This window comes from Nelumbo nucifera, chromosome 2 (assembly GCF_055504915.1).
Source record: "Nelumbo nucifera cultivar China Antique chromosome 2, China Antique-T2T, whole genome shotgun sequence".
Lineage (NCBI taxonomy): Eukaryota > Viridiplantae > Streptophyta > Magnoliopsida > Proteales > Nelumbonaceae > Nelumbo > Nelumbo nucifera.
This window is the reverse complement of record NC_142650.1, coordinates 37,187,394-37,205,812: the sequence shown is the minus strand read 5'-3', so window position 1 is coordinate 37,205,812 and position 18,419 is coordinate 37,187,394. Positions and strand designations below refer to the sequence as shown.

Genomic DNA, 18,419 nt, shown 5'->3' with positions numbered 1-18,419 from the left:
ATTGACAGAATAACTAAAGTGGCCAATCAGCTTTAAGACTAATTTCCTCTCATTAGCTCACCATTAACTCTCACTCCTCTTTCTCACCAATTCCTTTAATTATCTCTTCTCATTAATTATGCCATTAACACTCTCTTTCAATAGCTCATGCCACTAATTCTCTCTCCTCTCCATTACTCCACTAAATTGCCTAAAATTCATTAACTTTATTTGTATCTATTTCCATTTCAATTTGACTATTATTTTATATACATTAGATATATTTATATTAAATTATAATTATTAATAAAGAAATAATTATATTGAAATGGAGATATCAATGATATGTTATTAGGCTAAATAATCTACTTCCATTTAAAAGATAAATTAAAACCGACTTGGAGGCTGAATAGTTTTTGCCTCTAGGTTATGGGTCAACAGTTCAACTGTTCGAGTTGGATGAGTCAAGCCATGACACATCATCCATATGTATATCATAGTTTTCAAGGCTTCAAGGTGAGGCTAGGCGACAAGGGGCGCTTTGTCGCCTATGCGATGGATTTTTTTAAGTAAAAACCACATATCCTAGGGTAGTTCCCTAGGTTCCATAACCATCTTTCCTTAATAACTATCCATAATTTTCGTACGAAAATTATAAACTTCATGTTTAAATCTAGAAAATCAACATATTTATGAGAAGAAAAAGAAGAAAGAAAAGAAAATTAAAAAAATATAGGGGCTGAACCCCTATTTTTATTATAGGAAAAGAAGAAAAGAAAAGGTGGAAGAAGAAATATGTTGATTAGACAATTTTAAGTTCTTCCCTTATTGGTTCAGATTTTGAAGTCTTTGAGGGTTCAATACAGCAGTAAGCAATGGCTGGCATCGCTGGCATACTTTTGAGCCTTTCTCACATTGTTTCTCTCTCTCTCTCTCTCTCTTCTCTTCTTTGTCTTCTTTGAAGACACAACTTTATGTTTGAATTGGCACCTTGAGTCGGCTGGTGGTGTTTTTTGGGTGATGATTCAGAACCAGAACCAGACTCTTCTTGAGAATTGAACTCTTCATCATTCGAGGGATGGTGGGCTTGATGGCCTGAGTTGCCTTACACTGTATTTGGAGTGGGCATAGATTTAATGGTCAGATTCTTGGCAGAAACCTTCTTGTGTTCATCTTCTTTGTACCTGACCATATACTTATAATACATTTTGCATCAGCCTGTTCCTACATTGATTCCTCTTATAACACCAGGTCTGGTTTTCCCAATGTTTTAAAAACCAACCTGGAGGCTGAACCGTTTTTGCCTCTGGGTCACGGGTCACCAGTTTGACCGGCCAGGTTGAACATGTCAGACAAGCCATGTCAGCAAATATAGTATATATACACACACATGTATAAGCACATTTTATCTATAAATAGTGTACAAATTTATTTTACATGTAATATATTCATCATTTTATATTCAATTTGTATTTTTAAATTTTTTATTTGTAAAAAATGCTAAAAGTTGCAATTTGAGGCCAAAACAGGATTTTTTTTGGAAAAAATAATGGGGTAATGCGGCTTTGACACCTTGGGATGCATAGATCTCAAGAAGTTACCCAAAATAAAAAAGTACCCCAATCGGACATCTGAGTGCAAAGTTATGGCCTCTGAAAGTTTGCACATACATTAAGTGTGCAACCCGTGATCCAGTGACCGAGTTGAACGGTTCGACCGCCTTGGTCAAACGATAATAGTGTAGGCTATCTCTCATCTTAGTCACAATAATAATGACATATAAGCTTCTCACCTTTTTCCCACAAATCAAACTGAAGTCATATATGTGATTTGTATAGAAGGATAGCATGGTTTATCATCTATCATTTTACTATTTTTTACAATTTTTTCAATAAATGTTTTCTTTGGAGTATAATGTTCAGGTTGAAAAATTCATTCTTCTGGTGATTTATTGACTGCCTCTTTTCTCCAAATTTATTGCTGTGCTTCTATGTATTAACTTCTTATATTTTTACAGATTGTAATTGGGCAACAATGTGTTGTTCCTGCTTACTCAAAGGTATCTCTACTTCCCCAACCAACAAAACAAGATAGTGATGAGGAGCTTGAGTATGATGCTGACAGTACTGGTGGAGTTGCAGAAAATCCATGTAAACTACTAATGCTTCATCTTCCAACCTAATTTTCTAGATGGTTTTGTTATCCTCTATTGTCATTTGATATGGTGGAAATGTGCGTAGTCCACATTTCCGTATGATTCTTAATGTACCTTATTGCATTTTTTGCATTGAGTTTTTTAATGGTTTTTAAGATTAGAAGTCTCTGAAGGTCTGGTGAAGGTGTGGGGCTTGAGACATGAATTGGAGACACAAGGGCATATTTGGATCAACTATCTTCTGAGAATAGCTTTTGGAAAATGATTGTATTGTTTCCTATACGGATGTGTTTGTGATGACAATGCAATCTACAAGATTACTCCCAAGCCTATAAAAGTTACTGAAAGATGGTGGATATCTTACTAATTTTTCCATAACAACCAGTTACGTACCCACAAGTTTGTTCAGGATGTTTAGCTCACTTTTTTTGTTTGGTAACTTAGTGAGCTTTATATTGATGCTGTGAAAATGAAGGGGACATGATACAGTATATCAGAAATGATAAAAACTCAAGAGCTCTAGACTGCACTTCTGCAACTCCCTTTTACTCCCTTTTACACCCTTCAGAACTCTAATCTAGAAGAGTGGAACTCCAATAGAATACCTCATCATCTTTCTACAGATTGCACTTTTATGTCATCATCTAACCGTTGGGGTGGCCTGGATTTTGGGTGAGTGGTGGTTCTATGAACCTTGTTCCTATCTTTAACTTTTGGATCAGTTGGAGAAACATAGGACATCAAACAAAGGTTTGCATTTGAGTCTTTTGTCAAGAATTTGTTGATGATTAGTTATGCCAAATGGTCTAGTCTAAGAAAAATAGAACTTCAATTTATGGAGTCAGTTATTGGGTTTTGTATTGGAGTCAATATCTTGAGGGTGGGCCTTGGTGACCAGGGTTGCTCCATTGCAACCTGGCTGACCAGGGTTCAAATCTTGGAAACAGACTCTCTGTATGTGCAGGGGTAAGGCTGCGTACATCTGTCCCTCTCCAGACCCCGCATTGGTGGGAGCCTCGTGCACTGGGATGCTCTATTTTATTGGAGTCAATATCTTGCAAAATGAAGATGGTCAATTGTCTATAATATTCTAAGAAACAGGAAACTTTTGGAATTAGCTAAGTCCTACAATGCGTTGTCATCTTTCCCATGCCTATCTATAGATAATGCTGTGTCTTGGGGAAATTCTTTGAATTGAGCAAGTGGTGTGGCATGAGTTTCAAATTACCAAATCTTAGCCTTTTTTTTTTCAGATGGAAATGCTTTTGCTGAAGAGACTCTTTAAGGGACTGGTGGAAAGAGATGGAGAAAGTCAAGAGGAGTCAACTTTGCCTAAATTACTGATATTAGTGGGTATGCTTGAGGAAGTGCATAGGGTGATTCACAACCTTAATGAATGGGAATGATGCTGAAATTTGCAAAAGAGTGGGGTTGATGATTCTTCCCAGTGAATTCTGAAGAGAATTAAGGTGCCTAGGAAGAAGATAAGGGTTGGGATAAAGTTAGTTGGTAGTTGACTGCTGCATATGCTCCTTTGGTTTGATGTACTTTTGCATGCTTATGTGGCTAGGTTGATTATCTTTGGAAGGGTTTAAAATGTTGATGTCAGTGGAACTGTTGGTGATCCAACCATAGAAACATGTTGGAGATATTGTAAAAATTACAAGAGCTATGGAAACATTGTAAATGTGCAAAAATATAGAATGATATTTTATAAAATGATAAAGGAAGTATAGGCACACCTTTTTAAATTATTATCTTTCTCCAAATCGAAACAAAGATAGACAAAAATAATATGTTGTGAAGTTGTCATCTAAACCTTAAGATTCAAAACTACATGATAGAATGAGTTCAAGAAAAATTTAAACTCATGGAAATGCAAATGATTCTTCTAGATCAACCAAATAATCTATTACAAAAACTAATATTTAACTTTATGTTTGAAATGAATATCAAGCTCACACAAAGTGTTAATATAGTACTTTAGGCAGGTAATAACATTGCTACTCTACATATCTATAATATTGTCATCAAATTATGTTATAATACTATCCTTTGTACTCTACATAGTGCTGTTAGTGTTTACTAGGGAATTTGTTGATTCTAGTAAGATTTTGTGTCGCTACCTATGGAAATGGAAATATTAGGAAATTTATGGACATTTCAAACCATGATCTTTGGTGGCCATGTTAAGTTTTGGGGTTATTTCTGTGGAGGGACCCTCCATTGAATTTGGTAATGTTGCTCATTCATTCATTCTAATAAAATATATTTTTAAAAGACACTTCAAGTTATAAAACCATTTTTTTGTAGGCATTAAGATTTTGAGACCATGATATGGACGTGTTTGGGCTTTTGCCTCGAGGGGCTTTGTACAATGGCGGCTTATAGAATGAGGAATGCATAACAACATCATATTAGCTATTAGAATCAGGGACCCTCCATTGAATTTGGTAATGTTGCTTATTCATTCATTCAAATAAAAGATATTTTAAAAGACACTTCAAGTTATAAAACCTTATTTTATAGGGATTAAGAATTTAAGACCCTGATGTGGACTTGTTGGGCTTGCTTTGAGGGGCTTGGTACAAATGAGGCTTATAGAATCAGGAATGCATAACACTTAAACATCACATTGGCTATTTGAATTAATGTAGTTGGGAAGATAAAGAGGTTAAGAGTTTACATGCTTGAATATGTTTTATATGTCATGCTTGATTTTAAATATGTTTTTCATTTAAGTTTATATATTTAATTAATAATGTGTTTAATATTTTGCATTTCTTTTTGAATTTTTTAGCATTTTTTTGAGTTTTTTAGAATTTTTCCATTTTTGCGCCTTGCTTCAACAAGGCATGCACCTTTTTTGTGCCTTATAGAATCAGGAATGCATAACACTTAAACATCACATTGGCTATTTGAATTAATGTAGTTGGGAAGATAAAGAGGTTAAGAGTTTACATGCTTGAATATGTTTTATATGTCATGCTTGATTTTAAATATGTTTTTCATTTAAGTTTATATATTTAATTAATAATGTGTTTAATATTTTGCATTTCTTTTTGAATTTTTTAGCATTTTTTTGAGTTGTTTAGAATTTTTCCATTTTTGCGCCTTGCTTCAACAAGGCATGCGCCTTGCTTGTGCCTTGCGCCTTGCGCCTTGCGCCTTGCGCCTTGCGCCTTGCGCCTTGCGCCTTGCGCCTTGCGCCTTGCGCCTTGCGCCTTGCGCCTTGCGCCTTGCGCCTTGCGCCTTGCGCCTTGCGCCTTGCGCCTTGCGCCTTGCGCCTTGCGCCTTGCGCCTTGCGCCTTGCGCCTTGCGCCTTGCGCCTTGCGCCTTGCGCCTTGCGCCTTGCGCCTTGCGCCTTGCGCCTTGCGCCTTGCGCCTTGCGCCTTGCGCCTTGCGCCTTGCGCCTTGCGCCTTGCGCCTTGCGCCTTGCGCCTTGCGCCTTGCGCCTTGCGCCTTGCGCCTTGCGCCTTGCGCCTTGCGCCTTGCGCCTTGCGCCTTGCGCCTTGCGCCTTGCGCCTTGCGCCTTGCGCCTTGCGCCTTGCGCCTTGCGCCTTGCGCCTTGCGCCTTGCGCCTTGCGCCTTGCGCCTTGCGCCTTGCGCCTTGCGCCTTGCGCCTTGCGCCTTGCGCCTTGCGCCTTGCGCCTTGCGCCTTGCGCCTTGCGCCTTGCGCCTTGCGCCTTGCGCCTTGCGCCTTGCGCCTTGCGCCTTGCGCCTTGCGCCTTGCGCCTTGCGCCTTGCGCCTTGCGCCTTGCGCCTTGCGCCTTGCGCCTTGCGCCTTGCGCCTTGCGCCTTGCGCCTTGCGCCTTGCGCCTTGCGCCTTGCGCCTTGCGCCTTGCGCCTTGCGCCTTGCGCCTTGCGCCTTGCGCCTTGCGCCTTGCGCCTTGCGCCTTGCGCCTTGCGCCTTGCGCCTTGCGCCTTGCGCCTTGCGCCTTGCGCCTTGCGCCTTGCGCCTTGCGCCTTGCGCCTTGCGCCTTGCGCCTTGCGCCTTGCGCCTTGCGCCTTGCGCCTTGCGCCTTGCGCCTTGCGCCTTGCGCCTTGCGCCTTGCGCCTTGCGCCTTGCGCCTTGCGCCTTGCGCCTTGCGCCTTGCGCGCAAAATGGCCCTTGCGTTTTTTTAGTACCTTGCATTTTTAAAACACTGGCCTTGGTGCTACCAGTCCAAAAGTCGAGGGTCTATCTCATGGGCCGGAGGTTCATCATTCGCATGGACCAATAGTCTCGAGCATCTATTCAATCATCAGGTACTAACTAGCTACCAGAAAAAGTGAATGTATTAATGAATGGGCTACGACTACAACATTGAATATACCGTTGGGCCCACCAATGCTGCAGCAGACACCCTATTAAACACCTGAACCACAAGTGCATAACCCAAACCTTGAAAGGTGTTGTAAATTACTAGTTGCTAGTCATAAAAAATGTACAGTAAGAGAACATTATAATGGGAAGCATAAACAAGACAAAACAACTTCACATTTTTTTAGATACCCGAGAGCTCCACTAGGGCTAATTACTGTTGCATCACACAGAAACCTCAATCAAGCTTGTGGAACACTCCGACACCTTCACAGAAATCCTAAACATGCAGGTACAACCTGCGTATGAAAGGGAGCTGGGTAGAGATACAATTATGTCTCTTCTTATCCAGTGATCTAAAAGGCGTGGCTGGGTGCACAGGTGGGCTGCATTTTAAGGTATGTGCCTTGCCTAGCCCCCAGGCAGAGCACTTTCATAAGGCAAGTGACTTTTTGGGGTTGCCTTGAGGGGCTTGGTACAAAGGCGGTTTGTAGAATTAGGAATTCATAATGTTTAACATCATATTAGCTATTTGGAGTAATGCAATTAGCAAGAGAATAAAGAGATTGGGAGTGTTACATGCTTGGATATGTTTTATATGTTATGCTTGAGTTTATTTTTAAATTTTAATTTTAAATATGTTTTACATGTTATGTTTATGTATCTGAAGTTTTAAAATATTTTTATGTTTAATATTTTTAATTAATATTAATATGTTTTGCTGTTTATATTTTTTTGTATTATGTTTTACACTTTATATTTTTTAATTAACATGTTTTACAGTTTATATTTTTAATTAATAATTTGTTTAATGACTTTTAAGTTTATTGTTTTTTTATGAATTTTTTGGCTTTTTTAATGATGTTTTGGCATTTTTTAATTTTTAGCATTTTTTTTTTCATTTTGTGCCTTTGGAAAGGTGCGTGCCTCGCTTTGTGCCTTGCGCCTCGGGTACAAAATGCCCTTTGCGCTTTTTTTGAGCCGTACATTCACAACAACAGATCTTCTTTGTAAAGCAACCAAGAATAAATAAAAAGGAAGAAAAGAGGCTGAAACTACCTATTGATCAGTCCAGAAATGAACCACTTTCTCTATGTATTTGTCAATCAAAAGGTAGAAAGGGATGAGAGGAAGAGAAGAGATTAGTCTGTATAATCAGAAATATTGCTCTGATACCATTTTTTCTGAGTTGGAATTCTTGGAAGAAGAGAAAGAGAGAGAAGGGATAAAACAGAATATTGGAGCCAATAGAATAGTGGGGTGGAAGGTAATTTCATTACTGTATTAGGGCAAACATAAGCGACAGGTAAGAGGACCATATTACCCCTAATAAAAAAATAGAACATTCTACATACAATATTTAACCAATCAAAGCATATAGAAGAAACTTATCAACTTTTATAAACTGGAGGGGTATGAGTATTGAAGGGATACTATGTCAAAAACAGGCATCGAAAAAGATAACTGCATATACATATTCTGGATTTTCGATATGAAGATTCTTCTATTGTTTTCCATACCCGTGTCTATATTATTATGCATATATCTTGGGGTTTAAGTTGATTTGGATGTATAGAGTTTGTTAGGGAACTTGTCATTCTATTTGCTTCTAATGGGTCCCAGCTATCTGGGGTTCTGGGAAAGGTAGATTGGATATGGAGCTAACCTTTGGCATTCTTTTTTTCATAAAATGATCGTTCTCATACTCATACCTGTGTTCTCATGTTTTTCAGCCCTACTTTTTTTCGATTGTACCACGTAATTTCTCTTTAGTCTTTTCGCTTCTAATATGCAATTGAAATTATACAGTTAGTTTTGTCAATTATAATTAAATTTTGATTGGAATTTATTTTGAAGGGTGAAATATATTGTGTATATATTATTTCCAATTTATATGCCTTTTCAGGTTTTTTATTTTATTCTTTGGATATTTATGGCCTAGTCCTAGTTGTAATATGGATGAGTCTATTGGAGAGTTTGCATGTGTAGTGAGGGTTCTATATTTTGTATCAGGACATGCTTTTATTTTTAGATGTTCAATTTTCAGCAGTTAATAGCACTCTGGATGCTTCCAATGGTGAGTTGACGTCTGAGTTTTCTGATACAAAATGTTGGGACTCTGCTGAGGTTAGTTATGGAGATCTATTGCCTTTTATCTCTGCCATTTTTACCTTATATATTCTTAGTTTCTGATGTTTGTAAATCAACTTTTGGAAACGATAGTTGTTTATATATTTTTATACATAAGCTTGTCACCTCCTTAGTTTCTGTACAAACAGCAGCCCCAATCAATTCATGGTGTGATTTTCTTTTTGATTTTATTATTATTGTTACACACACGCATAGTTGTCAAGGCGACACCTAGGCGTGTAGGCGCTTGTTGGGTCTTGCCTCGCCCAAACGCCATACGATGTTTCTATAACAATTGTAATTTTTTCATATTTAATATTTTTTTATACTTAAGTATATGATATAAATATAGACACGATGCACCGAATCATTATCTTTATTTCTTTTATATCATAATAAAATTTTTATTAATTTCTTATCTTTTTAAGGTTTATAATAGATAAAATATTCGAAGATGAGTTCTATCAAACGAGTTAAGAGATATCCTCGTCATGTTCCAAGCTGTATGTCTTTGAAGAAGAAAGGCAAATCGATCACAAAAGTATGCTTTTCGTTCTTCTTCTTCGGCAACAAAAAACAGGGGCTCCACCCCTTCTTTTTCTTGTTTTGGAACTTCTTTTTTCCTTCTCCTCCTCTCTTCTTCTTCTTCTTCTTCTTCTTATTCTTCTGGAACAAAAAACAGGGGCTCTGCCCCTTCTTCTTTTTCTTGTTTTGGAACAAAAACAGGGGCTCCGCCCCTTCTGCTCCTGTTGCTGCAGTGCTGCTGGAACAAAAAACAGGGGTTCCGCCCCTTCTTTTTCTTTTTCTTTCCTCCTCCTCCACCTCCTCCTCTCTTCTTCTTTTTCTTCTGGAACAAAAAATAGGGGTCCGTTTCTTTTTCCGGTAGAAAGATAGGGGCTCTGCCCTTCTGTATTTGGGGTTCATCCCATTTTTATTTTATTTTATTTTTAGACATTAAGCGATGCCTAGGTGCCTGCCTAGGCGACCAGGCGACTAAGTGCTCCTTTGTCGCCTAGGTTTGCCTTGGCGCCTTTAAAACTATGCACACACACACACACACACACACACACACACACACACACACACACACATATATATATATATACATACATACATACATATGTGTGTGTATTTGTGTATGTATGTATATAACTGGGACCAACATTGGGTAATGCCTCACGTTACACACACATACAAAATGGCCATTCAGAGGCTTGAACCCGTGTTCTCACACTTGAGTCACTTGATATACCGAGGTTTTACCATTACACCAAGTATTGGTATTGCTCATTTTCTTTTAACCATTATAGAATGTTAAATTTGAATATTAATTATATCTAAGGCCTTGGATTCTAAATGAAAATTTGCTATATTCTTATATCTTATTAGTACACTGTACAATCAATGAGGTGCTTCTTTTTCGCATCTTACATTTTTAAGCATTGTTTATCAGGTTGGTGTTTCAGGAGCTGGTTATATTTGGTCAGTTTGTGAAGGTGGACAAGAAGATGAATGGAAGCATTCAGTTGCACCCATTCCTGCAGACAAACTTATGGAGTTGATGCAATATTCAAATGATGATGTAGATTTATCAACTCAAGATGGCAGTGTTCTTCCACCTTCAGGAGAGTTGAGGCCTGACTCTGACATTGCTAATTCTGAAGTTGATGATAATGAAGATTTTAAAGATGATTCTGTTTACTTTGAGAGAGAGGTGATTAATGTGTGATATTGATACTGATAAATCCCCATTTTGTCTAGCAAGTTGTTTTCTTAACCCATTTATAATTTTCAGGTTGAAGCAACATTTTTAAGGGCTGTTCATGAAAATGTGAAACAAGACAATGTGATCCTAGAAGTGAATTCACTTAGGTATGTGTTATACTGTTATTTACTCTTCCTTTATGTGTTATACTGTTATTTACTCCTCTTAAAGGAAGACTGGACCAGTGGAAGGATTGCTTTTTAAAAGAAGGAATTAGGTTCTTACTGGCATTCTATTTTTGTTGTTCTTTTGTTTATTATCCCTGGAGTATTAAAGTACCATCAAATGATTGTAGTCTGTGTGATTAATATGCACCCTTCCATGTTCTTGTTGTGTTGTCTTAGTTATGAAACACATTTCCTTTGAGAGGTAAAAGATCTACAAGCAACTTGAAGTATATATTTTCATGGTTAGGAAGATATACAAGTGTGTTTTCACAGATTACCTAGTTGAAAGTGGAGTGGAGCAGCCTGAATTAGTTTTGACCATAGTTGTCAAGGCGACGCCTAGGCGGGCGCCTAGGCAATGCCTAGGCAACAAGGCGCCCTTTGAGGCTCGCCTCGCCTAATCACCAAGAAGTTTTGTACTATGTATTGTAAAATACTTTTTTATTCTTTATTTTTTGACATTATAATTATAAAATAGGCACTATTGAACTAAAATATTCATTTTGTGTGTTTATATACTAATTTGTTTTTATTATTTTCTTATTTGTTAGGATTTAATCAATACAAACATTGCTAAATGCTGTATTGAACCCTCAAAGACTTTAAAATCTGAACCAATAAGTAAGGAAGAACTTAAAATTTTGTCTAATCAACACATTTTCTATACTTTAAAATGAACTCTATACTTTTCTTATGAAAATTATGAATAATTATTAAGGAAATATGGCTATGGTACCTAGGAAACTACCCTATGATCTAAGATTTCTATATAAAAAAATCCATCGCCTAGGCGACTAGGCAACCAGGCACCCCCCTAACGCCCAGCCTCGCCTTGGCGCCTTGAAAACTATGGTTTTGTCCCTCCCCATTCTGCACTAGGCTATGTTTGTTTTATGTCTTAAATGGTGTTAGCGGATGTTGCTTGCCAACCCAAGTGATAGTTGTTTGTTCTTGCACTGTACTTTTTTTTGTCTTTTCCATATTAATAATATCTCTTGGGGTTTCCCCTTTATAATACATTATCTTTTTCAAAAAAAAAAAGAAAGATCAAATTCTGGCGTTGACATTTCCTCACATAGACGTACGGATATTTTCTTATTACATTTCATCTAATATTCAAGGTTTATGTTGGTGTCGGTGGTATTATTGCTCATCTAAACATAGGAACATGTTGGAAATGTCATTTGGTGATATTCTAAAATTGTAAACGTGGTGGAAACATTGTGAAATATGCAAAACAATATAATGATATTTTAGGAAATGATAAAAGAAGCATAGGTACAGCCTTTTTCGCTAAGAAACTAGGGTTAGTAGACAAAATAATACACTATGAAGTTGTCTTGTAAGCTTTAAGAGTCAATATTACATGATGGAGTGAGTTCAAGAAAAATTAGACTCAGAATATGTAAGTGATTCTAATAGATCAACCAAATAATTTATTGCACAAATGAAAACTAAGATATAAATTCATGTTTGAAAACAATTTTGAGATGACTTGAAGTGGTAATCATGCCCATTTGGTAGGCAATAATAATACTAGTCTAGTACTTCACATTATCAACAATAGTTTTGCCAACTTATGTTATTATGTTATAATACTCTCTTTTACTTCACATAATATCTATCTCTCTCTCTCTCTCTCTCTCTCTCTCTCTCTCTCTCTCTCTCTCTCTCTATATATATATATATATATAAATAGATAGATAGTTTGTGAACTGAAGATTGCCCTCTATTACAACTTTCTTTCTTATTGGGTTACAGGTTATCATACAACATGTCTTTTGCTGATTGTGCTGGAGCAATATTTTATTCAGTGATGAAGTTGGCATTAGAAACTCCACATAGTACCAATAGTGAGTATTCCTTTGCAATTTCATTCCTATTTTGGATTTGGCCTCAAATAGTGTGTCAATTGCAGCATTCTTTGTTGTGCATAGTTTCTTGTGTAATAGGATGTATGCTTACAACCATGAGCATATAGCATCTGGTTTGAAACTAAATATATGTTTTTGTGTTGTAGTATCCTTGTCGAGTAAAATACAAAAATGGTGTACCGGTTTAGATATTCTATTGTGCATTCTTCTCATAGAATATTTATAGGTTTAACTGTATAAAAATGAAGATACTCGTATGCAACCAGCTTTTGTTACTATTAGTATTAAAAGTAATCATTGATACTTGATAGTTGATAGAGAGTTTGGAAAGGGGGGTGATTTAGTGCTTCATACCTTAGACCTGTACTTGTACACTTTCCACTTGACCACCAGAGAAGAAATAATAATGACACTAATGATAATAGTACCAACCATTATCCAGCCCAACCTTCCCAAGACCCCAGATAGCTGGGAGTCTGGGAGCAACATAAGGTAATGGTCTTTAGTATGAAAATAACAACAAAAACAGTACTAGTGCCAAAATTTTATGGATGCGAATAAGCTCAGTAACCTTAAAGCTTGTTATGCTTCTATGAATAATATACATAACGGTGATCTTTTTTTCTTACTTTATTATAAAAATTTAATGACAGCAAAAAATAGATAAAAGGATAAAGTGACCATTCTGAATCAACATCTGCAGAATCAATTATATCAAATGATAAATCAAGTCCAAAGAGAATAGTGGGAGATTAGATTTGCTAAAAATTAATAGTGGTCTAAAATAGATAAAAAATTGATGTTCTGCAATTCAAAATTCCGAAACAAAAGATTTCAGAATGTATAGCACTAACAAATAGTAAAACCTAAAATAATAAAATCACTGAAAGTTATCAAGAGACGAGCTACTATCAGTTAACAGATGCAGAAAATCAAATCAGAATTACAGAATTACAAAATCAATGCAGAAAACCACTGAAAGTTATTCCCTTGCTCTCAGGCCAATTAATGTAGGTGACTCACTTTGAGAAGAGATACTGGCTGTTTTGGAAGGTGCCAAAGGGCAAAGGAGCTCAATATTAGCAGATAGATCATTGAAGGCGATCCAAAATTGGTAATGGCTGGTTAGAGGATGATGAGATGTCGGGTTACATTAATGAAAGAAGGAAATTTAAGTGGCTGACTCAGGGTATGGAAGTGAGACTGCAATGGGTTGAAAGATGTGCTAATTCCTTTGCAGGTGCACTTGCCAAACAAGGTGTGGGAGGGATCAAATGTTTTGTGCTATGTTGTAATCTTGTTGTTCATTGTGGGGAGAGTTAAGAGAGCTTATCTCTCCCTGCACTTATCTGTTCTTGTATCTTCTTATTTCTAATAAAATGATTCTGTTATTGATAAAAACAAATTGTAGCATGCCAAACAAATCATGGTAAATTAAGATGAAGAATGGTGTAGAAGAAATCTGAAATGAGGAGCACTAATTATGGTGTATGTAAAAGAAAAGAAGAAACTCCCAATACACTAAAGAGATCACAGGAAATTTGCAAAGCATTATCCAGTTCATTAAAATATAAAAAGGAATTACAAGCATGGGTTCCAATCAGGTTACTGGGATGCATTTTATGTCAGTTGGAGCCTTGCAATTTGAACACTCAGGGAATAACAAAACTAAAAGGTGGATTAAAATTCTGCAATTCAAAGTCAAATAAATACTAGAGGAATTGGACATTGCAATTCAAGCCAAATTTGAACCAACTAATGATTATAATTATGTTATTGAAATCAAACCTGAAAGTTGAAATCAATGTTTTTGAACCGTCGTTGACCCAGATGGTAGGACCTTTTGGCCCGGAAACCGTTCAAGCAACCGATTCTGTTTCACCCCTAACCCGTTCCTGGGTCAAAAACCATTGACTTTGTCAAAAAACCGCTGACCCGGATGGTTGAACTGTCGACTCATTTGACCCGGACGGTGGTTCGCAGTACAAAGTTGCAGGAGAGAGAGAGAGAGAGAGAAACTTCGTGTCTCAGATCTGAGGAAGAAGAAGAAGAGAGAGAAGAAGATCTGAGAACTCAGAGTCTGTTGCCGCCGCTTCGCCGTCACCATTTTCATCGCCGATGAGCGTTGAACCACCCTCTTCCTTCTTCTTCCCTCCTTCCCTCCTTCCTTTCCCTCTTCTTTTCTTTTTTCCTCTCCTTTCTTTCTTTCTTTCTTTATTTTTTTTTTCTTTCTCAGCCAACAACATCTCTTCTCTCCTTTCTCAAATTTCATAACTCATAAAATATTTGCCCTTATAGCAAACCATTCGAACCGTTTGACCCGGACGTTCGAACCACTGACCCAGAAACCGGTAGCTAGAACGGTTCCGTTTCTGGGCCGGTTTTTAAAACCTTGGTTGAAACTACTAACACACTCTTTGCATCTTCTGATAATAAGATTGATCAGTACAGAGGAAACAGGGATATTGCAAAAATACCTCACTCTTAAGCCCTTTTATAAATTAAACAACTACGATATGAGATATAAAAGTTAGGGGTGGCTGCAAGCTGACTAATGAAAGATGAAATTTCTAGAGAATAAATAGAATCATAGTGCTTTCATCATACAAGATAAATAATTTGTAGAACAGTAATATAAGAAATACAAAGCACTAAATGACTACAATCGTAATGGTAATGAGAAGAACTCTAATTAAATGGTGATAGGAGTAGATAGAGAGGACTGTCAACATATAAATTTCTTCCTTGATTAAGTTTTCAAATGAATACTAATGTATGTTATAATTTTTTTGGAACTAATATCTAAAATCAAGTCAAGGAAAACTTTAGAACTAGATTCAAATCAAAATTGTAATTGTGATCTGGTCTGAAACAACTCTATTTAATGGTAAGAAAAGAAGAAAAACTCAACCTGGTCTGTCCTGGTTCAAGTAGAAGAAGAGGGAAGAAGTAGAAAAGAAGAATAGGGCTGAAAGCAAAGAGATTGAACTACCTGATCTCAACTGCCTCTGTTATTTAATTTATTATAACAAAGAAACTAAAATTACACGACTACCCTCAATTAATAAATAAAGAAATAGCAAGAATCTTGTTTTCTTCCTATACCCCTTCAATATGATACTCCTTGTGCTTCTTCCCACATGAGATGGAAGACCATATTCTATCTATTCCTCTCACTCCTTTCTTTCTTCCTTTTATTTTTCTTTTCTTCCTTGTTTCATATTGAAATACATGTAAGGAGATAACCATCTATAGCTATGTCTATGAAACTTGGCTAATTATGGTTCCTTATTTCATTTTGACCCTGAAAAATGATACTTAGTTTGGCCTATTTATTTGTACTTTTGAATCAGAATCACAAGGCTTTCTCTGTCCCTAGCAGAGATGTAATTAAGGGGGAATATCTACGTGATTTCCTGAATGGGGCTTACCCAAATAACAAAAGAACCCAGTTATTAGTCTAATTGGGTGAATTATGTTATGTGAGAAATTATACTAAAAAAAAATTCCACTAACATGCAAGTATCGTGCATGGTAGAGGAAGGGGAGTTGGGGGATAAAAGGTGATGGCGGCATAACTTTGTTTTGCTGAATTTAGTTTTTAGTTGTTGCTTTGGATTTCTTTGTTTTGTTTTAGCTTTGTGGTGTCAGTTGGGTTTGGGCTACTGGTTGTGTCAATGGCCTCAACTCTTGTGGATCCTTCTTGGGCTTAGCTGCTGTCATTTCAGCTTTCTTTTGCTGAAGCTGGGCTTTTGGCTCTAATGGTTTGATCCTTTGTTCTTGTTTATTCTATCTTTTCCCTTTTTATTTTAATACATACCTTACTTTTTCAAAAGAAGAAAATGTCTATTCTTCCATCCAGTCACCCATTTTGTTGGATTGTAGATGAACAAGAAGACTGATGTATAATGCCATGGGAATAAAAAAATGTTTGAAAAGGGTGTTGAAAATATTATTTTTCAGTGTCAGAACAAAAAAAAAAAAAACATGATAGAAATACCAAATTGCTTCTTGGTTTTAGCATAAAATGAGAGAAAGATATCAAACAAGTTTGTACAAGTTTCATTAAATAAAGCCAAGATATCCTTGAATTATCATCAATAAATGAGAAAATATTTGAAACCTTTGTAATGCTGGAATGGACAATGATCCTAAACATATGGATGAACAAGTTCAAAAAGACTCGAGACTATTATTTTCTTTTTAAACAAAAGACACGACAATGTATACTAAGATAACAGGCTTGACATTGTAATTCATGAACAAACACTAAATTGGGAACCAGTCTCTGAAGAGCAGGAAGAATAGATGGCCCTGCTGACAATGCACTGTAATGGTGTAGTAGTAGTATGGCTGATCAAAAAAAAAAAATGGTGTACTAGTAGCATGTAGGACTTTCTGCGAACCATCATCATCCATGTGGCATAATCCTCCATCCATCATCATCCAAACATATGGAAAAAATGAGGCAGTGTAGTTAGGAGTTATTATCAACTTACTAGCAAATATAAGGCTGAAATGTAATTTAGGAACATATAGAACAGAGGGCAGAGTCAAATCAGAATGGGATGCAACATTACCAGTACCTGACATAGCTGATGTAGTCCCATCTGTTAGGGCGACAGTTTGGGAGGCCAAGGGGGATAAAGTTACAAACATGATTGTCCCAAGTAGGTGGCGGGCCATGCATAGCATTGTAGCAATTTACCACATGTCATTTGTCCACAATGGCTACACTCTCACTACATCATGACCACCAATACCATGACCTCGAGCGCCTCCATCTCTGCCACCTCCACGAACTCCTCTCATTCCACAACCACCACCTCTGGTGTGACCAGAACAGAATTTTTTTTTGTTGAAGAATCAAGAAAAAATTTCATTAAAAGAAAAAGATTACATCCTAGCACCCTTGGTTGTCTAGATGACATACCAAATACATTCTCAAAGCTTTAAATTGAAAAGGATTTTGCATTACAAGGCTGTAAGTCAAGGGAGTGAGCTGTTGGGTTTGGTGTGAAGACTGAAAGAGGAGGTGGGAGAGAAGAGAGAGAAAGGAAATGAAGGAAAAGAGAGTGGGGGGGGGACAAGAAGGCAACAGAGTGGATCATAGGGGAGGCCTGGTACCTATCTGATTTTGTCACTTATGCCCATTATCCATGTAACCTACGTTCACAACCAAATCTTTTAACAAGGCTTTGACTAGAAAGCATGTGGAGGCATCTCAGATTGCAAAGTATCGGGTAATGCAGTGCTGCCAATAGTTGAAGGTTTGCAGTATGTCATGGTCTATAGAGAGAGAGGAACAGGAATATTTTTTTATGTTAAATCTAGAGACTCAAGGCAGTTGTGTGCTGATATTGGTGCCTCTGTCAGATTGTAAAGATGCCTATCTATAGTTTCAGAAGTGAGCTTTGGATGATCTTAGACCTAATGGAAGAGAATTTATAGACCAATGGATGCTATATAGTCTCTACTTTAGAAATCTTTTTTTTTTTTTGGCATCATATTGTACTTTCCATTCTTCTTTTTTGTATCTCTCTCTTCTCCCCCTTGCTTTGTAATAATATTTTTATTTTCCATCTAAACATTAAAAGCATTGAATATGTATTAATATTTAATAATGAAAAAGGTGGTGGTAAACAATAGAAAGTGATCTACCTTTGTTTTCTGAACTATACTTCTTGTTCCAATTCATCATTTTGTTATGAAAACTTCTATTCCATACGATTTGTATTTTTTCATTTTTCCATCCCTTGTGCTATTACTATAAATGAAGCCACTTTTCATATTTAAATCTTCTTTCATTCTCTTTTCATATTTAAATCTTCTTTCATTCTATCTCTCAGGTGAATTATTTAAAAATGTTGCAAGTGTAATTGCTACATGGGGTGGCCTAATGAAGCATTACTTACAGACCATAGATGAGGAGGTTTGTGTCTTTTATTTAATAAATTTCTTATGCTGTTCTACAATAGCACTTACTAGTGCTTTTGAATTACTTGAATTTACAATTCTTGTGTTATGTGAAGTGGAACTTGTTATA

General features: G+C 36.8%; 1 protein-coding gene across 4 annotated transcripts in view; it reads left to right on the top strand.

The window, feature by feature from the left end:
• Positions 1–18,419, top strand: part of LOC104599352 (Trimeric LpxA-like enzyme) — a 63,617-nt gene that overhangs the window by 19,996 nt on the left and 25,202 nt on the right. For 3 of the 4 annotated variants that reach the window (XM_088898602.1, XM_088898603.1, XM_088898605.1), the window contains exons 7-12: positions 1,997–2,129; positions 8,485–8,564; positions 10,021–10,281; positions 10,363–10,439; positions 12,261–12,352; positions 18,223–18,305. In XM_088898602.1, the coding sequence (XP_088754728.1) occupies positions 1,997–2,129; positions 8,485–8,564; positions 10,021–10,281; positions 10,363–10,439; positions 12,261–12,352; positions 18,223–18,305 (726 nt within the window). The remainder of the gene's footprint in view (positions 1–1,996; positions 2,130–8,484; positions 8,565–10,020; positions 10,282–10,362; positions 10,440–12,260; positions 12,353–18,222; positions 18,306–18,419) is intronic. The other variant, XM_088898604.1, reaches the window with a different exon arrangement.